Genomic DNA, 26,413 nt, shown 5'->3' with positions numbered 1-26,413 from the left:
TTAAAACTCATTGTTTCGATGCTGTCAGATAATGCATTAAAATTTTTGTATTAAAATCTCATTAATATTAATAGGAATAATAGCACAATAGTAATAATAATAATAAATATAACGACAATACAATAATATATTAATAATAATATATTATTAAAATATATTATTAATAATAATCGTATTAATAGCAATAAACTGGCAAGTGCATTACTTTCATTGCCTTTGTGCCAGGGATGGGAGTGAGGTGGTGAAACTCCCAGTAAAATCCCATTTAATTTTATCCCACAGCAAGGCCTCAACTTGGAATGAAACAAGAGTGAAGAGGGAAAAAAAAAAAAAAAAGGGGGATAAAAAATGGGATTGTCTATTTTTTGTCGCTGATAAAAAAAAGATATTCGCTATTACATCATTTTTTCAGCTCAGAATAATTAAGTTCTTCAAAACACCAAGGCGATTTTAATTTTTTTTTTGTCAAGAGGAGATCAGAAGGAAAACGGAGGAGATTTAAAGATAAGCACAGGATCTGCTTCAAAGAACTCGGTGAAAATTACTTTTGAAAGAGTTGCGCTCATCGTTCCTGCAGAAAAACTCCTCTCCATCAGCAGCAAAGTGAAATCATCCCTCCATGGGATTCCCAAACTCCAGGAATTCCCACCTCAGGTGCTTCTTTACGTTCAATCCTCAAAAAATGGGCAAAAAAAAAAAAAAAAAATCCCTCTTCCCTCATTTTCTTTCTGGAATGATTGTAAAGATTCAAATCAAAGCTGGTCAGGATCTAGAAAACGAGTTTAAACAAGTTTATTCTGATTTTTGAAGGGGACTGACTGAAACCTTCTCTCACACACTTTCCCCAGGAAAAAACTGGGAATTTTGCAGCAAAAACCCCCAGTTTAAAACACCCAGTAAGAGCCAAGGTGACCTTTTGAAAGAGATCATGAATTCCTACTGCTCAGTTCCTCTTCCCCAGGACTCCCATTCCAGCTGCAAACATCTTTGAAATGGTTTATTTTATTTTTTTTTTTTTTTTAATCTCTTCAGTATCTAGATTTGAAGCCTCTCCCAGCAGCTCAGTGCTGAGTCTGGCCCTGAAGCATCCATGGAAACTGTGGAGTCTATTTAGGTTTGGATTTGAGATAAATTAATCCTAAGGCTTTTTTTTTTACTTTGCAGGAAATCAGATTTTTCTTGACTTTTGAACTCTCTGTTTCTCACGAGAGAAATGTGCATTACAAGCAGCCTTGAGGATGGGTTTGCTGAGTTTATATTTCAATTTTTAGCCAAATTCATCCCAGTTTTGAGACCTTTTTCTACAGATTGGGGCAGGTCACTGTGGCCCAGTTTTGATTTTCTTTGTAATTCCAAGAGGAATAGAACTCCATCCCTCTCCTTGTGAGGAATTATTCACCGTGCAGGACAAAGATGTGGAACAGCAGATAAATTAACTTCAAAGTTTGGGGTTTTTTATCTTTTCCTCTGCTTTTCCCCTTTACTTCTGGGTTCAGGTGGAAAGGGAATCACAGCTTTTACGGCAACAGGAATTCAAAACCTGACTGGAGCCTTTTCCTAAAATCCAACCTGACCTTCCCCATAAAATTTTGGTGGCCCAAAATTTTATCCCAGTGCGCCTACACTGGATCTGATTTAATTCCCACGTGAATTCCTGATGGATGTCCCATTCCCATCTGGGAAGAAGTTCCAAATAAGAGAGCAAAGAGACAAACTTTGAGAGCTGAACGTTGGGGGCAGGATTAACAAACCAGGAATTTATCCAGAATGGTGAAATTCTGCCCTGAGAACCACGAGGTGACGTTAATTCCTTTCTTAATGAGCAAAAAGTAGGATTCCAGTGTAAAATTCAGCTCTTTGTTTGAGTGTTCCTATGCTGAAAGTAGATTCCAAAGGCTCTGTTTCCCCTTCCAGGAAAAGAAAAATATCCCAGCTGAGGTAAAAAGACAAGAGGATGGGTCAAGACAGTTTTAGGCCAGTATTATTTGAGCAGAGATTTCCTTCCCTATCCTCTCCTAGATTTTGGAGTGCAGAGGACACTGAGGACACCACAAACTCCTTCTATCCCTGTCCACGAGGAGAGGGGAAAACTGGGACATTGATTCACTGCCCTTGTGGAAAAGATTATTTTTTATTTCACAAGGAAAGCAGCGGATGCCTCCCAGATTTACCAAAAAAAAAAAAAAAAAAAAAAAAAAAAAAAAAAAAAAAAAAAGCCAGGAGAATCCACACCTGCGTCAAGCCAGGAAAAATCCTGGAAGTCAGGAATCACAAGGGGTGTTTTCCCACACAGAGACATCTTGAATATTTCTAATTTGGGGAATATTTTCGATTTGAGGCAGTCAGGAATCACAACAGGTGATTTCCCACACAGAGGCATCTTGAATATTTCTAATTTGGGGAATATTTCTGATTTAAGGCAGTCAGGAATCACAACAGGTGATTTCCCACACAGAGACATCTTGAATATTTCTAATTTAGAGAATATTTCTGATTTGAGGCAGTCAGGAATCACAAGGGATGATTTCCCACATAGAGACATCTTGAATATTTCTAATTTGAGGAATATTTCTGATTTGAGGCAGCCTGGAAACACAACGGGTGATTTCCCACACAGAGACATCTTGAATATTTCTAATTTGGGGAATATTTTCGATTTGAGGCAGCCTGGAAACACAACGGGTGATTTCCCACATAGAGGCCTCTTGAATATTTCTAATTTGGGGAATATTTCTGATTTAAGGCAGTCAGGAATCACAAGGGGTGATTTCCTACATAGAGGCATCTTGAATATTTCTAATTTAGAGAATATTTCTGATTTGAGGCAGTCAGGAATCACAAGGGGTGATTTCCCACACAGACGCATCTTGAATATTTCTAATTTGAGGAATATTTCTGATTTGAGGCAGCCTGGAAACACAACGGGTGATTTCCCACACAGAGACATCTTGAATATTTCTAATTTGGGGAATATTTCTGATTTGAGGCAGTCAGGAATCACAACGGGTGATTTCCCACACAGAGACATCTTGAATATTTCTAATTTAGAGAATATTTCTGATTTGAGGCAGTCAGGAATCACAAGGGGTGTTTTCCCACACAGACACATCTTGAATATTTCTAATTTGGGGAATATTTCTGATTTAAGGCAGCCTGGAATCACAAGGGATGATTTCCCACATAGAGACATCTTGAATATTTCTAATTTGAGGAATATTTCTGATTTGAGGCAGCCTGGAAACACAACGGGTGATTTCCCACACTGACGCCTCTTGAATATTTCTAATTTGGGGAATATTTCTGATTTAAGGCAGTCAGGAATCACAACAGGTGATTTCCCACACAGACACATCTTGAATATTTCTAATTTGGGGAATATTTCTGATTTAAGGCAGTCAGGAATCACAACAGGTGATTTCCCACACTGATGCCTCTTGAATATTTCTAATTTGGGGAATATTTCCTATTTGAGGCAGTCAGGAATCACAACAGGTGATTTCCCACATAGAGGCATCCTGAATATTTCTAATTTGGGGAATATTTTGATTTAAGGCAGTCAGGAATCACAACAGGTGATTTCCCACACAGAAACATCTTGAATATTTCTAATTCGGGGAATATTTCTGATTTGAGGCAGTCAGGAATCACAAGGGGTGATTTCCCACACAGACACATCTTGAATATTTCTAATTTGGGGAATATTTCTGATTTGAGGCAGTCAGGAATCACAACGGGTGATTTCCCACACAGAGACATCTTGAATATTTCTAATTTGGGGAATATTTCTGATTTAAGGCAGCCTGGAATCACAACAGGTGATTTCCTACATAGAGGTCTCTTGAATATTTCTAATTTGGGGAATATTTCTGATTTAAGGCAGTCAGGAATCACAAGGGGTGATTTCCCACACAGAGACATCTTGAATATTTCTAATTTGAGGAATATTTCTGATTTGAGGCAGCCTGGAAACACAACGGGTGATTTCCCACATAGAGGCATCTTGAATATTTCTAATTTGAGGAATATTTCCGATTTGAGGCAGCCTGGAAACACAACAGGTGATTTCCCACACTGATGCCTCTTGAATATTTCTAATTTGGGGAATATTTCTGATTTAAGACAGTCAGGAATCACAACAGGTGATTTCCCACACAGACACATTTTGAATATTTCTAATTCGGGGAATATTTCCGATTTGAGGCAGCCCACATAAACAGAGTTTCTGGGTTTTATCTGACCCCCAGCCTGGCTGTGGAGCAGCCAGGAGAATCCACGGCACTGACCCCGCTGGAGCAGCTGCAGATTCCCAACCCCCTTCCCACAGGGAATTTTCCAGAAGGAGTTTTCCGCGGCATCATCTCCCAGGGCAAAGATGATGATGTCACGCCCCAATGGATTTTTTAACCTCGGCTTTGCTGGTGTTGGGCACACAAAAACCTTTTTGTCCAGGGCGTGGGATCAACTGCAGAGGATGGGTTCTGCTCCCAGAAACATTGGAAGTTAATTAAATAACATTAAAAACACGCTCTTATTTCGCCGCTGAGGGATGTTCCCCACAAAACTCCACGTTTCCCCTCTTAATTTAAGGATATATTTCACAAGCATGAGCTAAGGAAAAAATCAATTTTCCCCACAGCTTTGGGAATCTGCTCCAGTTATAAACCTGGGTTGTTTGATATGGGAAGCGTGTTTAGTTTGAGGGGAAAAAAAAATAAAAGTATAAACGGATGGGTTAAAAGGGGGAAAAAAAAAAAAACAACAAACCCAACCCCTCTAATACTCCCTGGGGTCTGCAGGTCCTTCAACCCAATTTGATGTGAATGAAACCATTATTGTTCTTTTGGCTCCCGCTGGGCCATTATGGCAACGGTTTGCCAGGGATTTCAGGAGCGTTTTCCTACATATTTTCATTATCCCAGCCCGCAGTTCCGAGCTTAAAAACGAGTTTTTGCTCAAAATTTTGCCTCCCCAAAACCCTTGTGATTTTATAGATCTTTAAATTCAGATTGGTAGCACGGTGGGTGTTGGAAATTAATTAAGGGAAAAGCCACGTGTCCCTTCGTTTGTTTTGGGGTTTGGTTTTTTTTTTTTGTCCCTCTCTTTGTTTTTAAGCATCAGCCAGTTTGAACAGATTAAAACCCGCAGCAGTGAAGACTCAATCCAGCCAGTGGAACTGCACACACCCACGGCCAGAGATTTCCTGCCACAAAAAAATGCTCCCACATCAGATGGGAGGGAACAGTCCAGCCCTAATAAAACCTAACAGAGAAAAAAAAACACCAAAAAACCCACCAAAAAGGGGTTAAAAGGTAATAAAAGGATTATTATCAAGCTTAAGCCAAACCTTTGAGTGATATTTTATTGCATTAAAATGTGAGCTTTGATGACTCAGCTGGTGGTTTTAACTGCTTCAGAGCAAAATGTTAATTTTTAAATATCCTTCTGCACGCAGCTGTAAAATACAGGTTTGCTGTAAAACTCTCTGGAAGTAACGTTCCTTTAAAACAAGTTGCAGGAAATAGCTAAGGAATGTCATGCCAAAAACAATCTGCCATTTTGGCCCAAAAGCAGGCAATTAATCCCTAAAATACTTCCTTTTCAACTGCATCTGAATAAACCAGTGGAGAGTTTGATCTTAGGGCTCTTAGAGGCTTCTGTTCCTCTGATAACTCAATTAAACCGAGCAGATAAGTCTCAATTTCTTGGAAAAAAAAAAAAAATCCACAAGCTGACAAGCTGCAAGCTCTGGTTTTCTTCAGAAGACTCTTGAAGTTGGATTTTATACAGATGTTCCCAGAACAAAATGAGCACAAAACCTCCAGGCCATCAAAGCCCCAAAACTGCTACAAGATGAACAAGAACTACAAAGAGCAGCCTGATAACTCAAACAACAGTTTGAACGCCAAGATTCCTCACCAGCAAAACTCCCAACGACCAAAAATCATCTCATCAAAGCCCTGGTCGTGAGGATGGTTTAAAATTAATATCTTTACATCCTGTGTAGGTGCCCCAGAAAACTCCACGAAAAATCACCAAAGATTTCCCAACAGCACCCAGCCTAAGGCATTATCTCGGTAATTTGAGTATGGCAACAATTTTTTAATTTAACAAATTTTTTTTTTTTTTTTTAATAGGAACAGCAGCGCTTTGAGTGAGGAATGACGAGTAACTCTCCCCTGCCACCTGACTCAGTTTCCACACCACCTGCAGGAATTTCTCCCGTTCTGAAGAAGCTTTTCCCCACTCACCCACCCCATAAAGCCTCTCTGAGACTCCCCCAAGCTGCTCAGCCCAACCAGACCTGGACCAAAGGGCAGCTCAGTGTCCTCTCCTGCCTTGGGCTTCTCAAAATCACCCCTGCACTCAAAAATTCACCATCTTTTGGTTCAATCACCGAGTGTCCCCAGGGTGTGCTCCCTCCAGACTTTGATTGTTGGGATGGGACTCGGGGCCCTTCCTGAGGCTGTGGGAGCTCAGCTGAGGGTGGGGACATTCCCAGAGGGAAGGGCACCATCTCCAAGGACATCTCTGAATGGCCAGTGACCAACACAACCCCAGCCAAAGGAGCAAAAACTCCGCGCTCAGCATCTCCTTTGAGTGCAAAGAGCCCCAAAAGGTCTCTGCAATCAGCCCATGGCTCAAATTCCAAGTGATTCCACTGCTCCAAATCCACCATTCCACCACCTTCATCCCTCTCAGAGTGTGTTGCCCCAAGTTTGCCTGTTTTTCACCGTTTGCATTTTGTTCTCACGCAGCTTCAAGAAAACTATGTGATTTTTTAGAACTTATCTATTTTGTTTACACATTTCTCCTCTGGGAGGAGAAAGATGATTGATGGTGACGTTCACCAGTGAGGTCGAAGAGATGACTACCTGTGTAGCCAACCTTTGGCCTGCTTCTCAAAATGTATATATAGACAGAGTCAAAAAAATAAAGAAAAGAGCTTTCCTGCTCACCTTTCTGCTGCTTTGTTCTTCCACGTCCCTAACAGCGTGCACAAAGAACTCATTTTCCCCCAAACAAATAAAAAATCTACATCTGCTCGGCCCTCAGGACACATTTTTGGGTGTCACAGCCAAAAAGCCCCGTGAGGAAGAAGGACTCAGAGGGGAAGGGTGAGAGCTGCTCACCTGGTAGGGACAGGGGATGTGGTACTGGCTCCTGGATCCTCAGGACACATTTTTGGGTGTCACAGCCAAAAAGCCCCGTGCAGAAAAAGGACTCGGAGGGAAAGGTGGGAGCTGCTCACCTGGTAGGGACAGGGGATGTGGTACTGGCTCCTGGATCCTCAGGACACATTTTTGGGTGTCACAGCCAAAAAGCCCCGTGCGGAGGAAGGACTCGGAGGGGAAGGGTGAGAACTGCTCACCTGGTAGGGACAGGGGATGTGGTATTCCCAGCAGCACTCCTGGATCCTCAGGACACATTTTTGGGTGTCACAGCCAAAAAGCCCCGCACAGAAGAAGGACTCGGAGGGAAAGGTGGGAGCTGCTCACCTGGTAGGGACAGGGGATGTGGTACTGGCTCCTGGATCCTCAGGACACATTTTTGGGTGTCACAGCCAAGCCCCATGCAGAAGAAGGACAAGAAGGACTGGGAGGGGAAGGGTGAGAGCTGCTCACCTGGTAGGGACAGGGGATGTGGTATTCCCAGCAGCGCTCCTGGATCCTCAGGACACATTTTTGGGTGTCACAGCCAAAAAGCCCCATGCAGAAAAAGGACTCGGAGGGAAGGGTGGGAGCTGCTCACCTGGTAGGGACAGGGGATGTGGTATTCCCGGCAGCGCTCCTGGATCCAGGTGGTCTCCCAGATGCCACGGTAAGCCTGCTCGTAGAAGTAACACCCGATGACCACCAGCAAGGGCACCAGGTAGAGCACGCTGAAGACGCCGATGCGGATCATGAACTTCACCAGCTTGTCCTGGTTCTCCTTCTCCAGCGGGATCTCGATGCGGACGCGATTCAGGGAGATGATCCCGGCCAACAGCAGGGACACTCCCACCACCACGTAGAGGCAGAGAGGAGCCAGCACGAAGTACCTCAGCGCGTCCACGTCGTAGAGGCCCACGAAGCACACGCCGCTGATGTTGTCGCCCTCGATTTTGTTCATGGCCAGCAGGATGATGGTGAGGGTGCCCGGGATGCCCCAGGCGCTGGCGTGGAAGAGCAAAGCCTTCTTCTCGATGGCCTCGCTGCCCCACTTGGGCACGGCGGCCAGGAACCAGGTGATGGTGAGGATGACCCACCAGACGCTGCCGGCCATGGTGAAGAAGTAGAGCACCATGAAGAGCATGGTGCAGGCCTTGTTGTGGGAGCCTTGGGTGACCGTGGAGGCTTTGTACTGGGAGGGGCTGGAGGCGTTGCAGGCCACCCTGTCCTCCAGCAGGAAGCCGATGAAGAAGATGAGGGACACCATCATGTAGCAGACGGCGTAGAAGATGATGGGCCTCTCCGGGTAGCGGAAGCGCGTGACGTCGATGAGGAAGGTGAGGAAGGTGAACAAGGTGGCCGAGAGGCAGACGATGGAGATGACCCCGATGAAGTAACGGGCGAAGGAAAGCTCCTCCCGGCGGAAATACATGTTGGGGCATGGAGGGGAGCAGTCCCGGACCCTGAGGAAGGAGTAACCCAGGTCTGGGTCGATTTTCAGCTCCCGAGGACACCAAAAGCCATAATCCCTCTGGACGGCCATGGGGGTCTCCTCCGTGGGCTCGCCGGCCAAGTTGAGGTCAACCAGGCGAGGGTAGGGCTCGTCGCAGTCTGGGAACCTAAAAAAGAGGCGTTTACTCACAATTTACCAGGACTGGTAACCTCATTTCTAGGTGAGAATTCAACCGGAGCAAAACCAGACCATCCAGAACCCAAAACATGGGGAATCCACGGAATTCTGCCGCTATTTAGTCACGAACTCATCCCACAGCGTCAATGCTGAAACTATTAAATAAATCGAAAAACTAAACAAATGAGGAGCCCATTTGAGATTTAAGAAGGAAGGTAAGGATGCAAAATCCATCCCAGGAAATCTGTGAATTCAAGCCCATGGCAGCAGGATTTTAAAAACATTTTAAAGCCTTTTCTAAGCAACTGCCATCAGCCAGGCCAGTGAGGTGGTGACACCAAAAAACTCCAACCAGCACTGCCAACCAGTTTTAATAAATGCAGTTATGATGAAGATATTTGTGTAGTTGACACCAGCATTAATAAATGGAATTATGATGAAGATATTTGTGTAGTTGACACCAGCATTAATAAATGGAATTATGACGGATAAATAAAGCTCTGACTGGAGGCTGAGGACTGCTGGAGCTTCAAAGGAGAGGCTGGAGCAATCCCAGTAACCTAGAAACGTCCTCTGACTTGTTTAACTAAAAACATTCTAATTGTTTTCCATTGTCTCCAATCCAACTGTGAACTATTTCTTCCTGTTTGTGCTCCTCGGTTTCATTAACTGTTGGAGTCACTTGTAAAAAAACAATAAAGCATGAAGGTACTGCTTTTAATTCCATGCCTATTCTGTCTCAAACAGCTTGGAACACCACTGGATCGTTTTTCCATAAACTTATTTGTGCAACGTGAAGCTGAAGACGGCTGTTTGCAGCTCAGCAAGGAGTACATGCTCTGCAAACAGCTTTGAGATTTCACCCTCATCAAACCCAGCTTTCACTGATCTCCTGGGCAGAAACAGAAACTTGTAGGGGGAAATGGGCTGCTGAATTACAAGATTCCAACAGAAGCCATTTATGGTTTGCATTACATGGGAGATGCAGATTCTAGGTTTACTGTCCACGTGGGCATTTCTGGGTTGGCTGAGCTGCCTCTTCCTGAGGGAGGCACACATCCAGGACATCCAGTTGGTTGAATGTCCATCCTCACGTTGTGCTTCTCTTATTTAGGGTTTACATTTTTTGCAGACGTCTTTTTCTCAGGCTCTCTTCTTATTTTTGATCCTGTTGTTTTGTCAGCAACTTCGATGAATTTCTGAGAGCTCTAACAACAGAACTGCAGGTGGTTTGATAATATTACTGACAACCAGTTCGTGGTGCATCAGAACGGCCTCCTGTACAGATGCATTGCCACAGGAACTCACTTCCCACCTCAGGAAAAGCAACTGGGAAGCAAAACACATCCGCTTGCGACGGGAAAGGTTTAAAACATTTTTTTTTTTTTTATGGGCTGTAAAACATCCCGGATGCGAGTAAAAATTTTATGCTGAAATTAAAAAAAAAAAAAAAAAAAAGAAAAAAAAAAAAAAAAAAAAAAAGAAAGAAAGAGGGGGGGGATTTTCTCACCTGGTGCACTCCATGTCCTCGGGCCAGGGGACACCAAACATCTCCATGAGCTTGGAGCACTCGCTGTGGGCGCGCTGGCAGAGGCGGCGGCAGGGCAGCGTCACCCGCCCGTATTCCATGCACACCGGGGCATACAGGGCACACAGGAAGGGACGGAAATCCCGGGAGCACTCCAGGTTCACCATGGGGTGGAAGGGCTGCCAACATTCAAAAAAAAAACGAGAAATCAATAGCCGCAAGCAGCACTTTTGTGGAATATTTTAGTTTTGTCTCATCGCAGCCGTAACCGCGACTTTCCGGCTGTTGGGAGAAAGGAGCATCAGGACAGAAGTTGGTGGTTTTAGGAAGGCAGGTGACCATGGGGACAGTGAAAATATTCCCCAAGGGATGTTCATGTCCTCCATCTGCATTAAAATCAGTGGGAATCAGATGGATATGTTCCCCTGAGGTGGGTTTCAGTTCTCTCACGAAGGCGCATCCATGGAAGGAAAACATTCCCAGCCCGAACGTTATCCCAATTATTTAAATTCCCACACAGTCACAGAATTCCCAGGGCTGTAATCACAGTGAAGGCACAGGTAAAAGGTCACTTCTTGCCTAAGCATCAGAAAACACCATGAATTCAAAACCTGAAAAAAAAAAATCAGAATAAATAACTAATGTCTCGTGTTCCTGTGGTGCTTTGTGACAGATTTGGGTATCCATGAGAGCACCACTCCTCGGAAGCTCTGCCAGAAAAATCTATCAGAGTTAGGGATAGATTAGCTGGTCTGGAGAATTCCTGAAGGATAAAGAAGGAAAAATAACCAGGACAGGGGTTTATGTCTCAGAAGAAGCTGGTGGCATGGTGATAATCCACATCATTGTCCAGTGTGGCTTCATTCTGCTCCTGGGTTTGGTGGTTTTGTCCTTAAAACTCCCCAAGAATTAATCAATGTTTTATTCCAAATCTCTGTGGCACCCACCACCATCCAAAGCCTCACCATCTCTTTGGATATCAATATAAGATCAATCATATTCCCACGAGAGTGGAATTAGAGAATATTGGAATACATTTAGGATTTCCAATTCTGGAGTAAAACAAAACCCAGACTGGAAAAAAAAAACCACCACCTCCATGAGCCACTTCTTCCCCTGATTTATACTTCAAATCACATCTCAAAGGGAAAAGGGGACAGTGGCTTCATCAGTAGCTTTGTTCCACACAGAGTTTTAGAAGAAGTCCATTATTTGGATACCAGGGTTTTCTCCAGAGCCCAGCAGGACTAAGGATCAGGAATTCTAATCCTTGGAGTTTGCGGCGCAATAGCTGAAGCACAAATGAACCCGCTGTATAAAAATACACATAAAATCCTAAATCTTGTTACCAGTGTAGCTGAAGAGGAGCTGCAGAAAAATCACATTCTCAAGCAGCAATTTCCTGAGAAGTGTTTTAAACCAATTCAGCATTTCTTTTTTCCAAACTACAGAGCAGAACTGATCTAACGGGGAAAAGTAGGTCATTTTCTGTGACCAGGAAATTGCAAATACTGGGAATTGCAAGGGAAAGTTTCACTTCTCCCTTATCACCTCTTTAGTCTTCCAATCCTTCCCAGAGGTCTCCTTCCCTCTGAAAAAGGTTTATTCTTGGGAATACAAGATTCAACCATGCTGTGATTTTAATGTGGCGGTTTTAAAACGTCGTTATTATTTACCAAATTGATTAAATTCCTTTAATTTCTCAAACATCCCATGGAATTCAGCAACAGCTTGGAGGAAGAGCAGGATGAGCCTCCAGAGTTACCAGCCAGGGGAAAGGCAGCAGCAGTTGGGAAATATTTACATTTTACAGGCTCATGTTACTCAAGGAACTCCTTTTGTTTGGCTGGACACGTACTTCAGATTTATTTTTATTTATTTATATTTATTTGTGTGTGTGTTTATTGCCTACGGCGGAGTTAAAGCCATTGTTTGACCACGTGGATCCAAGAAATTGATTCCAGGGAGTTGCAACACCCGCCTGGAAAAGTGGAGGTTAAAGTCCTTACTGGATGGAAAGAGAAAATAAAATAACTCCACTTTTATTCTGGTAAGAGTTGAACTTCCCTTCTTTTCAAAAAGCCTTGAAAATGAGAAAATTAAGTTACATCCTCATGAAAAAAGAGTTCCTGCTTTCACGCCTGCCCCAATCCCAAAGTTTCACCTCCTGCCACTGCAACTTTTCACACCTAAGTTTCAAGTTCCAATTCCTCCCCTACTTCCATCCGATACACCTCCCACTTAGAAAAGACGTTCCCAAAGTTCCTCTCTTCCTGCTTTTTTTGCCTTTGTTGAAAGTTTGGTTTTGGTGGCGTTGCAGAGGCCGAACAGTTTAGGAAGAGACCTCAGAGTATCTCAAGGTGTGCAAACACAGCTCCAGGTGACGGGGCAGGACAGGTGAGCTCCAGGTTGGGAATTTCCTCATGGAAAAGCTGTTTAACACCAGGGAGGTTTGGAGTCCCCACCTCTGGAAGTGTCCAAGGAATAGTGCTCGGGGCTGGTGACAAGGTGAGGATCAGTCACAGGTTGGACAAAAAGGTTGGAAAAAAAGATTTTTTTTTTCCAGCCTAAATGATCCTGGGATCCTGTGAACTTTTAAAATCAGGAAGAGGCTGAGCAGTTCAAGTTCTCCTGGAGAACAGGAGAAGAAAAATCCCTACGACAACTGCTGGTGAAACAGAAAAAGAGACTCACTCGCCCTGAGCCAGCATTTGTGCCTGTGGGCAGCTCCCTCTGCGTGTAAACACCCCAAAAATTATGTCCAAATTGTCTTCCCCCCTCGCAGCTCCTCTGAGATGAAAAGTCACCTCCACTTACTGATTACGGTGTTCCCTATTAAAAATAAACACAGGGAGATTAAAAGGCTCTTTTCATGCTCTTGCCCAAGGAAGCAGAGCAAGTTATGACATCGAGCCGAACAAAAGGCTCTCTGTTAAATGGGATGTGCTTCAGAATAAAGCGCCTGGCGAGCAGCTCCAGGAGGAAAAGGGAAGAGGACGAGGGCAAGAGGAGGCGTGGCAGCCAAATTGATTTCTGTGGTTCAGGCCAAGCTCTGGGAAATCCAAGAGGAGGAAGAGAGAAATGCTCAGGAAGAGAGAGAAACTCTTCTTGTCCTTGGCTTTGTCACTCAGGTGTCGTGTGTGTTAAAGTTCCTCTCGTTCCATCCTCTAAGGGATGAACGCCAAAGGAGAGGTGGGACGTGTAGATTTTCCCCCACTCCAAATAGTTTTCTTAGCAAATCCTCACTTCTGGTTACAAAGCAAGAGCAGTGACTCAAATTATAAAATAGGAGTTCCAATTCCAGACCTCACAGCGCTGAGAGATAATAAACCGAATTATTTTATTTCATTTCACACAGACATTCGGCTGTTCCTTGGGAAGCGACCTTGAAAGATTTTAAACCAAATTACTTGGGTGCTCTTTCCCCATTCTCTTTATTTATAAATTCTATTTTTCATGAGAGAACTAAAGAGGAAGCATGTTGATAAACGCGGAGAGGGAAGGAGGGAACTTTTCTCCCCTGAGGCTCCTGGGAAGAAAGTGATGCTATGACTCTCAATTGCTGTTAAAATTCCCAAGTGGAAGCAGCTGCCTCGGGGCACATCCCGGCTCGGAGCAGCCACATGAGCTGCTCTTTGTCCTCAATCTCCTGGCCTTTGATGGAGCTCGCCGTTCATTAGGGAAAAAAAAAAAAAAATCGGGAATTTCATCTCAAAGGGCAACGCTTTCCAGGCTGCCTCCCCTGGAGAATTGGATCTGGTTCGGGTTTAACTCTGCAGACGGCTCCTGCTTGCACTGAGCACCTTCAGCCTCCTGCTCTCACAAGCAGAATCGGTTTCCTTAAGGCTCTGAAAATTTATTTTCCATCGGTTCACTCCTGTGAACCTCTCTGGAGTCACTGGAGCCCCCGCTCCGCCTGGAAATGTTTGTTCCAGGTTCACACACCTGAGCTGAAGAGGATGAAACAGGGTCCTGCCTCAATCCAGCTGCTGCTTCCTAAAGAAAACCAGGCGACGTTCACGCAGCAGAGCAAAAAGCAGAGATTGGCAGAAAATCAGGGCGGTTTCTCCTTTTTCCCACCCATGGCTGGATCGTGAAATCCAAGGTGGCAGCGAGGGCCACGAACACAGCCAGGTGTGCAGGAGTGAGTTTGTTTCTCCTGGACCCCACCCAACCCACCCAACTCAACGCTGCAGACCCTTTCTCCTGTTTTCTGAAGGCAAAAAGGGTGACTTTGCCCAAGCCTGCTCCGAGTCCTCGGTGCCAAGAAGTGAGAATTCCTGGCACGGAGCACATCCCAGCTTACCTCACCTCCGACTTCCCTGTTGGCAAACCGAGGTGTGCTTTTATTTTTTGGGGGTTCTTTCTGGTTTCTCGCAGTGCTACACGTATGAAAAGCCAAATGGGGCACAGCCCTGGCTGCCTGTTTGAGCTTTTCCCCTTCAGCACGGAATGAAGTTGTTCCCAGTGATCTGTGTGAATCCCACCTCTCATAATTTGGCAGCTGGAAAAATCTCGATTGCAACGAGGACTGGACTAACCCTGCACTGCTTTAGGGGCTGGGAAAGGAAAAAAAAAAATAAAATTATCAGGTTGTTTTTACCTCAGCACTAAAAAGAAATGCCTGCATTTAAATAGTTATTTAAGAAACTCCAACAATAAAAAAGGACAATAATTACTGCGGGTTTAAATGGTATTTTTTTTTCCATGCTATAGGCTGAACTAGGCACTCACCCTGTTATTTGCTTTAAAACCCAATTATTTTACCTGCCTTGCTCTGAGAGGGCAGTAATCATGAAAAGCCATCCCAAGCTTTCTGTCTGCAGACAGACAGCCAAGGTTAATTTCTGCAGGAAAAAAAAGGAGGATAAAGATGGAAGCAGTTAAAAGACAGCGAATGACATGAATCTCTGCCTGTAGGTCCAAAAAGCAAAGCCACCTGCTCTTGCTCTTCAAAGATGTCTCCTGCTGCATTTTAAATTCCAAAGTTCCTCTGGAAGACGGCATCCATCTGTCAATCTGCACTTTTCCCTGGATGTGGGGTTTGTGTTTTGGGAATGGGGCGATACAAATTCCATTTGCAGGGAGTGTTGGGTTGGTGGGAGCTGAGAGAGTTTGGGCTTCCTCCTTCCTCTCCATGTGCCTGCTGTGATGGGCTTGGGAGAATTCCAGAGGGATATGATCAGGGAAATAAATCCACAAATGAATCCACCATCCTCTGGACTGTATTTTAAATACTGATAAATAAAGACGTTTTGGCTGGGTGAGGGAGAGACTCCGGGGAAGGAGCTGTAGATCTCGTCAAAGTCCTGTTTTTCATAGAAATGACACATTCCCATCTCCTGCGAGGATGACATTCCCAGTGGGAGTGTGATCACAGCTTCCAGGCCTGCTGGGAAATGCTCCAGTGCTGGTGTCACCGTGGGGAGGGGAAGGAGACCCACGGCGAGAAGTGGAGCAACAACAACCTCCTTCTCCTTCTCCTTCTCTCCTCCTTCTCCTCTTCCTTTTCTCCTCCTCCTTCTCCTTCTCCTTCTCCTTCTCCTCCTCCTCTTCCTTTTCTCCTCCTTCTCCTTCTCCTCCTTCTTCTCCTCCTCCTCCTCCTTCTCCTCCTTCTCCTTCTCCTTCTCCTCTTCCTTTTCTCCTTCTCCTTCTTCTCCTTCTCCTTCTTCTCCTTTTCCTTCTCCTTCTCCTCCTCCTTCTCCTTCTTCTCCTTCTCTCCTCCTTCTCCTTCTCCTTCTCCTTCTCCTTCTCCTTCTCCTCCTCCTCCTCCTCCTCCTCCTCCTCCTCCTTCTCCTTCTCCTTCTCCTCCTCCTCCTCCTTCTCCTTCTCCTTCTCCTTCTCCTTCTCCTTCTCCTTCTCCTTCTCCTTCTCCTTCTTCTCCTTCTCCTTCTCCTCCTCCTCCTCCTCCTCCTCCTTTCACTTTCCCTGATCCCCATGGCAGGGTCACACAATTCCTACCAGCTCCAGGAAACTCCTTGTAAAATAACAGGAGAGAAGAGCGTGGCAATCCACTGCTCAAAAATTTCTCTTGCAGAGCAGAGGGAAAGCGTTTGGTGGGATTTTGTTTGAGGATTTGACACTGACCCGATGGAATTCACAGCCAGGTCAGGTTCTTCAGTGCTCAAAAAAAAAAAAAAAAAAAAGGAAAAAAGAGGGGATATCTCTAAATCAAAAATGAGATGGAAAACACAAATAAGGACACAGCCAAAATTCAAAGTCACCATTTGTATTTGCCTCCCTTTTTCATTTTTTCTGCTTTAAAAACGCGAGGTGGCCTCATCTGCCACCTAACACACATCAAAACCCCGCAGAACACAACCAGACAAGCTGAATTTCCAAACCCAAGGAGCTCTGAACACTCCCACTGAAGAGGATTTGCTTTTTACTCTCAAAGGCTCCGTGACTTCTCCTGCTTCACGTGGTTTTCCCCCAGCTGGAGCAGCAGGATGTCCAAGGGTGTTTAACATTCCAAGCCAGTGCAGACTGTTGGGTCTTTGTGTTTTCCACTGGGATGAGGATGGCAGAAGGCTCCTGTTCCCTCAGTTTTGACATTCAAGCCCAAGTCCTTCTTGGCAGACCAACCAGGAGGACCTGCAGGGTTCTGATCTCCTTAAACGTCAACTCTGTTGTCATCAAATGGTCACAAAACAAGGGCGAATCCCAGTTGTCACCTAAGACACTTTCACAAGGGGCAGGAGTTTATTTATCCTCTTCCTCTGCCACCCTGACTTGGGTTTAAGGTCAATTAAAGTGAATTTCAGAACAGCAGCTGGAATTGTCCCCCAGGATTCTCCCACTGGCCAGAACACCTGGCTCCATCCACGAGGGAACAGCAGCTGGAATTCAGCAGCTGGAATTCAGCAGCTGGAATTGTCCCCCAGGATTCTCCCACCGACCAGAACACCTGGCCAAATCCACGAGGGAACAGCAGCTGGAATTCTCCCCCAGGATTCTCCCACTGGCCAGAACACCTGGCCAAATCCACGAGGGAACAGCAGCTGGAATTCAGCAGCTGGGATTGTCCCCCAGGATTCTCCCACCGGCCAGAACACCTGGCCAAATCCACGAGGGAACAGCAGCTGGAATTGTCCCTCAGGATTCTCCCACCGACCAGAACACCTGGCCAAATCCACGAGGGAACAGCAGCTGGAATTGTCCCCCAGGATTCCCCCACTGGCCAGAACACCTGGCTCCATCCACGAGGGAACAGCAGCTGGAATTCAGCAGCTGGAATTGTCCCTCAGGATTCTCCCACTGACCAGAACACCTGGCTCCATCCACGAGGGAACAGCAGCTGGAATTGTCCCTCAGGATTCTCCCACCGACCAGAACACCTGGCCAAATCCACGAGGGAACAGCAGCTGGAATTGTCCCCCAGGATTCCCCCACTGGCCAGAACACCTGGCCAAATCCACGAGGGAACGGCAGCTGGAATTCAGCAGCTGGAATTGTCCCCCAGGATTCTCCCCCTGGCCAGAACACCTGGCTCCATCCACGAGGGAACAGCAGCTGGAATTCAGCAGCTGGAATTGTCCCCCAGGATTCTCCCACCGATCAGAACACCTGGCTCCATCCACGAGGGAACAGCAGCTGGAATTGTCCCCCAGGATTCTCCCACTGACCAGAACACTTGGCCAAATCCAGGAGGGAACAGCAGCTGGAATTCAGCAGCTGGAATTGTCCCCCAGGATTCTCCCACCGACCAGAGCACCTGGCTCCATCCACGAGGGAACAGCAGCTGGAATTCAGCAGCTGGAATTCTCCCCCAGGATTCTCCCACCGGCCAGAACACCTGGCCAAATCCACGAGGGAACAGCAGCTGGAATTCAGCAGCTGGAATTGTCCCCCAGGATTCTCCCCCTGGCCAGAACACCTGGCCAAATCCATGAGGGAACAGCAGCTGGAATTCAGCAGCTGGAATTGTCCCCCAGGATTCTCCCACCGACCAGAACACCTGGCCAAATCCACGAGGGAACAGCAGCTGGAATTGTCCCCCAGGATTCTCCCACTGGCCAGAACACCTGGCCAAATCCACGAGGGAACAGCAGCTGGAATTCAGCAGCTGGAATTGTCCCCCAGGATTCTCCCACTGGCCAGAACACCTGGCCAAATCCACGAGGGAACAGCAGCTGGAATTCAGCAGCTGGAATTGTCCCCCAGGATTCTCCCACCGACCAGAACACCTGGCCAAATCCACGAGGGAACAGCAGCTGGAATTCAGCAGCTGGAATTCTCCCCCAGGATTCTCCCACCGGCCAGAACAACTGGCCAAATCCACGAGGGAACAGAGGCTGGAATTCAGCAGCTGGAATTGTCCCCCAGGATTCTCCCACCGACCAGAACACCTGGCCAAATCCACGAGGGAACAGCAGCTGGAATTGTCCCCCAGGATTCTCCCACCGACCAGAACACCTGGCCAAATCCACGAGGGAACAGCAGCTGGAATTGTCCCTCAGGATTCTCCCACTGGCCAGAACACCTGGCTCCATCCACGAGGGAACAGCAGCTGGAATTCAGCAGCTGGAATTGTCCCCCAGGATTCCCCCACTGGCCAGAACACCTGGCCAAATCCATGAGGGAACAGCAGCTGGAATTCAGCAGCTGGAATTGTCCCCCAGGATTCTCCCACCGATCAGAACACCTGGCCAAATCCACGAGGGAACAGCAGCTGGAATTGTCCCCCAGGATTCTCCCACTGGCCAGAACACCTGGCTCCATCCACGAGGGAACAGAGGCTGGAATGCAGCAGCTGGAATTGTCCCCCAGGATTCTCCCACTGGCCAGAACACCTGGCCAAATCCACGAGGGAACAAGGGTGGATTCAGTGGGAATAAATCCCTCTCATGCCTGGGCTGGGGATGTTGAAGACTCTTCTCCAAGAAGGAATCACCATCCAACAGCTCTCCTGTCCTCCCTTGGCTACAGTCGGGACCAGCAGCTCTTTGGGAAAAGATTAAATTAAGGAATTTTGCTGGATTTTTCTCCTGTAAAAAGAAATCTCACCTAAATCCTTCACGGAACGATTCTTCAATATCCACAAAGTTTCTGCCCAAATTAAACCCCAGAAGTACTCAGGGGATAAAATGATGCATTTTCTCCACAGAAAAGTTCCCAAAAAGGGTTTTTTTGGGGTTTTTTTTTGGTGTTGGGAAGGAGCAGAGCACGGCCCCGATCCACAGCAGCAGTATCAATAAATAACACGATGCAAACTGAAGTAAGAACATGATCTGTTGGATTAAAGTGATAAAAATTATTCTGGATAGGGAACAAAACGTGTGTGCAAGGCTGATATTTGAACAGCTGTGCCTCAGTCTGACACTGAAAACCATCTGTTCAATCCATATCCCAGCAAAACCACACACAACGCCTTGGATGAGAGGGAAAATTTCCATCTCTGGGCCTCGAAATTGAGGCTATTCCACAGAGAAAGAATTAAAATGTATGGTTTAGAATAATTCTGATCAAGATATTATATTTTTTCCCCTCAGGTTGGCTTTCTGGGCTGGCTGCACTGCCAGTCCAGGACACTGAGCTGTCTTTGGGTGGAGAAGCAATTCCAAAAATCAGCAGGTTGCTCCACGTGCATAAATAATTCAGGATGGTTTTCCTGGTCTGATCTCCACAAACCCTGCTGTCCCCCGGAATTACGGAATCGCCGAATCGTGGAATGGTTTGGGTCGGTTTATTTTTAAAATAAAAATTTAAAATAATCAAAAAATTGAATTAAATAAATAAACCAAAATGGAAGGGACTTTAAAGCTCATCCAGTTCCAATCCAGACACCTCCCACTACCCCAGGCTGCTCCAGCCTGGCCTTGGATACTTCCAGGGATGGAGCAGCCATGAATCCTCTGGGAATTCCATCCCAGGCCCTCCCCACCCTCAGAGAGAGGGATTCCTCCCTCATTTCTCTGCATTTACTGCAGTAGGATGCGCCCAAATCAATCTCAGCACCTCCCATTTAATTCCCTGTTTATCCCACCACAGCTGCTACTGTTTCTCTTCCCTCCCTTTCCCCCAGAACAGGAATTTCACAATTTTTAACCCCAGACTGTTTTGTCTGCGAGGATTCTCAGGGTCTGGAGATGATTTTAGCCCGTTTCCAACAGCAGGAAAGTCAAGCTGCAGCTCTCAGCACTCTTCCCACGCATTAATTGGGAAAGATGTGGCCGGATTATGGCGTAATCCAGATTCCATTTAGGAAAACCTGTAAATTCACCTGAAAGTCTGGGTGAAAAACCAAGAGTGTTCCTCTCAGTGTCCCCTGAGGCTCCACACAAAATCACCCTCTGCTGTGAGCAAGCCACTGCAGAAACACCAAACTGAGCTTTAGCTGAATCTCAGGAACAGCTCCTCAAAATTTGGGAATTCCATTCCCATGGAATCCTTCCCGTGTGCCACCTGCACAGCTGGACAGAAACAGTGGGTTTGGGGGGAAAGCTTCAGTCTTTGGAAAAGGGATTTTTCCTTTTCTTTCCTGGTTATAATCCTACAGCAGGCCTGTAGGCTCTGAACGAACACTGACTGAATTCACTGGGATTTTTTTTAATTAAAAAAAAAAATTTGCCCATCCCAATATTAATTCCTCTTCCCCAATTAAGGAATTACAAAAGGGCAACCAAACAGGCCTCTTTATTCACCAGACAATAAGGCAGAAAAGTTAAGACTGAGAACACCTCAATTTACTCCAACGGATTAAATTAAAATTAATTTACACTTCTAAATAGAGGAATTAAGATAATTAGCGGGCGACTTCAATTTTTAACCATTTTCAAACCACTAAGCATCTCTAGAAAACATGTGTGAACGCAGCAGCTGTAAATTAAAATTTAAAATTCATCAGGCAACACTCTCCATTCAGGGCCAAGTTAATGAGGTCACAGCTGAACGCTACAGGGGGAAAGAATTAAAAATAATTGCAATTGTATCCCACTTTTCCACTGGCCAGACAGCTGTTATCCACCTCTGAACGACCCAAAAAATCCTCACCAAAACCATCAAACTGAGGACAAACCCGAGCCCCTGGCTTGGTTTTTTTTCAGTTAAAAATTCACCAGATAAAATATTTGACAGGAATTCCCACGGTGCCTCCATTCGTTTGTTTCTGCGACACCCTAAAAGGGTTTTTTTTTTTGGTGCTCTCAAAATAGATTAAAGGACATTTTGCCCTCAAAAGTCTGGGATTTTCTCCCTGTTGAGGCCAGGAGTTTGTTCCCAGCTCTCTTCTCTACCACAGACAGAGTTTTGGGGGAAAATCTCTGGAACACTCACAAATGGGACAAGGCCAAACAACAAATTGTTTTCATTCATTAGATTAATAAGATTAATAATTAATAAGGTTATTAATAAGAGAGAGAGGGGACATGGGCGAGGCAAACGAGGGGGCACAAAAAGATTATGCCACTATTCTGCAGAGGATAATTCCAATTTTTTTTTTTTCCCCACCAGTTAAACGGAATAAAGAAACGCAATTATCTGTGGATGATGTGGAAGAACCCGTCCAAAATCATTTTTGAACAGCAAATGACACTCCTAAAAAAGGTCAGGATGCGGATGGAATGTGCTGCAGGGGAATTTGGAAGGAGGGAATCAGCAGAGAATGGAATCAGTGGGATCAGACTGAATTCCTTGAAGGGATGGGAGAGGCAAGAGGGGCTGAGCACTGATTCACTCTTTTTCCCGCTGAACAACAGTAAAAATCCCTTTTTCCCACTGATTCACTCTTTTTCCCGCTGAATGACAGTAAAAATCCCTTTTTCCCACTGATTCACTGTTTTCCTGCTGAATCACAGTAAAAATCCCTTTTTCCCACTGATTCACTATTTTCCCGCTGAACAACAGTAAAAATCCCTTTTTCCCACTGATTCAGTGTTTTCCAGCTGAACAACAGTAAAAATCCCTTTTTCCCACTTTACTGTTTTCCCGCTGAATGACAGTAAAAATCCCTTTTTCCCACTGATTCAGTGTTTTCCAGCTGAACAACAGTAAAAATCCCTTTTTCCCACTTTACTGTTTTCCCGCTGAATGACAGTAAAAATCCCTTTTTCCCACTGATTCACTGTTTTCCCGCTGAATAACAGTAAAAATCCCTTTTTCTCACTTTACTGTTTTCCAGCTGAATCACAGTAAAAATCCCTTTTTCCCACTGATTCAGTGTTTTCCTGCTGAATGACAGTAAAAATCCCTTTTTCCCACTGATTCAGTGTTTTCCCGCTGAATCACAGTAAAAATCCCTTTTTCCCACTGATTCAATGTTTTCCCGCTGAATGACAGTAAAAATCCCTTTTTCCCACTGATTCACTGTTTTCCAGCTGAATCACAGTAAAAATCCCTTTTTCCCACTGATTCAGTGTTTTCCCGCTGAATGACAGTAAAAATCCCTTTTTCCCACTGATTCACTGTTTTCCAGCTGAATCACAGTAAAAATCCCTTTTTCCCACTGATTCAGTGTTTTCCTGCTGAATGACAGTAAAAATCCCTTTTTCCCACTGATTCACTGCTTTCCCGCTGAATCACAGTAAAAATCCCTTTTTCCCACTGATTCAGTGTTTTCCAGCTGAACAACAGTAAAAATCCCTTTTTCCCACTGATTCAGTGTTTTCCAGCTGAACAACAGTAAAAATCCCTTTTTCCCACTGATTCAGTGTTTTCCAGCTGAATAACAGTAAAAATCCCTTTTTCCCACTGATTCACTGTTTTCCAGCTGAACAACAGTAAAAATCCCTTTTTCCCACTGATTCACTGTTTTCCAGCTGAACCACAGTAAAAATCCCTTTTCCCCACTGATTCACTGTTTTCCCGCTGAACGACAGTAAAAATCCCTTTTTCCCACTGATTCAGTGTTTTCCCGCTGAACGACAGTAAAAATCCCTTTTTCCCACTGATTCAGTGTTTTCCAGCTGAATAACAGTAAAAATCCCTTTTTCCCACTTTACTGTTTTCCCGCTGAATGACAGTAAAAATCCCTTTTTCCCACTGATTCAGTGTTTTCCAGCTGAACAACAGTAAAAATCCCTTTTTCCCACTTTACTGTTTTCCCGCTGAATGACAGTAAAAATCCCTTTTTCCCACTGATTCCCTGTTTTCCAGCTGAACGACAGTAAAAATCCCTTTTTCCCACTGATTCAGTGTTTTCCAGCTGAACGACAGTAAAAATCCCTTTTTCCCACTTTACTGTTTTCCCGCTGAATGACAGTAAAAATCCCTTTTTCCCACTGATTCAGTGTTTTCCAGCTGAATGACAGTAAAAATCCCTTTTTCCCACTGATTCAGTGTTTTCCTGCTGAATGACAGTAAAAATCCCTTTTCCCCACTTTACTGTTTTCCCGCTGAATCACAGTAAAAATCCCTTTTCCCACTGATTCAGTGTTTTCCCGCTGAACAACAGTAAAAATCCCTTTTTCCCACTTTACTGTTTTCCCGCTGAATGACAGTAAAAATCCCTTTCATGTGCCTACAGAAGTGTCCCAAAGGCAGCTGAGGAAGAGCAGGAGCGGGGCTGAAGGGCAAGGAAGGAAAAAAGAGCTGGAAGCAGGCGGCAGAGTGCGGAGGAGTGTCCACACATCCCTTAATGAGCTCAGCTCTTCCCGGCTCCCACTGCTTCCCCGGCCCTGCCGTGAGCACTGACAGCCAGAGATGAAAAATAAAATAATAAATTATCCTTTAATCCATCCCACTGCTCCTTCTCTGATGGCTCAGCTCCCGCCGCAGGACATCCCAAAGGCACGGGTCCCAGCTCCGAGTCCCCTCCGTGACCCTGGAAATCTTCAAGGCAGCCACCACAAAGCGGGAGGAGAGGCAAAGGCTAAATATTAAAAGGCCTGGAAGTTTGCAATTCCCAGACAAAAGCAGCTCCAGCCTCCCGTGGTGTCAAGGGATAAAAAAAAAAAGTGGATCTGGAGAACTGTGTTGCGTTTTTGTTTTTTTTTTTTTTGTGATGCCACTTAATGAAGGTTTTATTGTGAGGAATGATTCGCAAAGGAAGAGGAAAGAAAATGTCTGAGTGCTCTCTGCAGGGTCGGTGTTTTAGCCATAAGATTTGGAGGACAGATTCCCAAATAATTCCTTTTCTTTGGATGTGAGGTAAAGCCCTTTTCTGGAAGAAGTGGATCATCAGTCATTCAAAAAGCCACAGAGAAAAAAACTGGAGGCCAAGCGACTTCCCTGTCCTTTATAACATATTTATATCAAACCTTGTGATTTAAGACATTTGTAAAACACGCAGACAAAATGCCAACATTTTTATTTCCTTGCCTTTTTTCTTTTCTTTCCTCTTCATTATTGACGACAAGCAGCAAACCTGAGGCCCAAGGTCAGATTTTATAACCTCATTATCCTCTGCAGACACATCTCCGTGTTGCACCTCGAGGGTTTAAAAAGTTTAATAAGGAGGGAAAACGAATTTCCCAGGAATCTCAGGATTCAGGATTCTCAGGAATCGGAATCTCAGGAGCAGGGATCCAGCCCCGGCTCTGCCGATTCTCAAGGACACACAATTCCCCCTCTTCCCCACAAAGACAAGATGCAGATAATTCACAGTATGACTGAGGCCTTATGGAGTGGAAACTAACGGAATACATGTGGAATTTTCAGGGGGAAATGTTAGAAACGTGAGCGACGCTTTCGGAGCTGTGAGTGCCTGACCAGAGTTATCTCCCTGAATTCTATAAAGAAAGATGTTTTCTCCTCGCTCAGCGCCACGGACACGACAACTTTTGTCCCACGAACCAAGAAACAGGGGAGATAAACGAGTTTACAAATTGAAAGCAACTTTGGGGAGATAAATTTCAGGATTTCCACGCCCTCGCCACAAAGATGAACCGCAAGGAGCCTTCCTCCCCTGGTTCAAATTCAAATTAAGCAGCCCTTTGTGCTCCTCTTTTCAAATTTCCTTGCTGTTTCCATGGGAACCCCGTCGGCTGAGAAGCCTGGGATGGAGCAGGAGGCCAAGCTCAGCGAGGGGTGTGAAAAGGGGAGGGAGTCAAAGGGCAGAATTTGGCTCGGGAGGAGCCAGATGCCAACTTTTGTCCCCCCACAAAGAGGGGGTAACCATAGGGACACGGGGGATCCCGGCCAAATCCATGAGACGGGAGAAAAACGGGAAAGGTGTCACTGAAAACACGACGTCAGGGCTTCCTGAAGCCTTAAAAATAAACCAATAAATGAAAGAAAACTGGAGGGATTTAAACATCCAGCATCCTGCTGGTTCTGCGTCCAGTTAATTGCATCGAATTGATTGATAGGAGATCGCAGAGAAATGGGAATTCCCAAATCCGACAGGAGAATTAATGTGAAGATGCTGAATAATCCCCTCGACTGAAGGGTGTTTTGTCATCAGTCTCTGAGCCCTGCAGCTCATCCATCTACTCCATAAAACCAGAAAATAGCTGCTCCATAAAAAATATAAACACGGCGCCTCGTAAAAGAGACAGCCCTATAAAACCACTAACGACACGGGAAGGGAAACTTCTCGTGTCTTCAGCACCAAAAGCAGGGCATGGAAAAAGCAGCAGGTGGTTTATTGAAGCTTTGAAACAAAAAATAACCTGAAACAAACCGAAGAAATGGCAGGAAATTCTCCACGTCACTGCCGCCGGAGGTTTGTGCGGATGTTCTTCTGAAGTTTGGGGAGAAAACGGATAAATCTGCAGAATATCACAAATATTCTGCACTGAGCATGGTTTTGCTGCTCCCCGAATAAGGAACTGCTGGAGCAGCTCCAGAGGAGGTCACAGGGATGCTCCAAAGGCTGGAATTCCCCAAAAAAGCTGCCCCTGGATCCCTGGAAAGGTAGGAGCGATCTGGGATCGTGCAAAGAGTCCCGAATCCATAAAAACCATCTGAACTTCCTCTGAACTCCCCAACAAAACAAAGAAAGGAACTGCAGCCATGCCAGCAAGACAAACATTTCTGACGGCTGCTCCTTGGTGCTGAAGTTACTGCTGGTTTATTCCCTGTCTTCTCACTCTGGTGTGGTTTTCTCTGTCCTGTAACTGGAACCACCATCACACACCAGAAAAAGCAGGGAAAAGCCAATTTCCAACACAAACAGCACATCCCAGCCAAGCCATCCCGCTTTCACACAGCCAAACGTGATTTACTGCC

The 26,413-nt window shown here is 45.4% G+C and overlaps 1 protein-coding gene across 1 annotated transcript in view; it reads right to left on the bottom strand.

Moving 5' to 3' along the window:
• Positions 1-26,413, bottom strand: part of FZD3 (frizzled class receptor 3) — a 50,396-nt gene that overhangs the window by 12,139 nt on the left and 11,844 nt on the right. The window contains exons 2-3 of the mRNA XM_066314594.1: positions 10,289-10,485; positions 7,750-8,767 (exon numbers count right to left, since the gene is read on the bottom strand). Coding sequence (XP_066170691.1) covers positions 7,750-8,767; positions 10,289-10,485 — 1,215 coding nt within the window. The remainder of the gene's footprint in view (positions 1-7,749; positions 8,768-10,288; positions 10,486-26,413) is intronic.

Source organism: Sylvia atricapilla, chromosome 3 (genome assembly GCF_009819655.1).
Source record: "Sylvia atricapilla isolate bSylAtr1 chromosome 3, bSylAtr1.pri, whole genome shotgun sequence".
Classification (NCBI taxonomy): Eukaryota; Metazoa; Chordata; class Aves; order Passeriformes; family Sylviidae; genus Sylvia; species Sylvia atricapilla.
The sequence above is the reverse complement of the archived record's forward strand: the minus strand, read 5'-3'. Positions and strand labels throughout refer to the sequence as shown.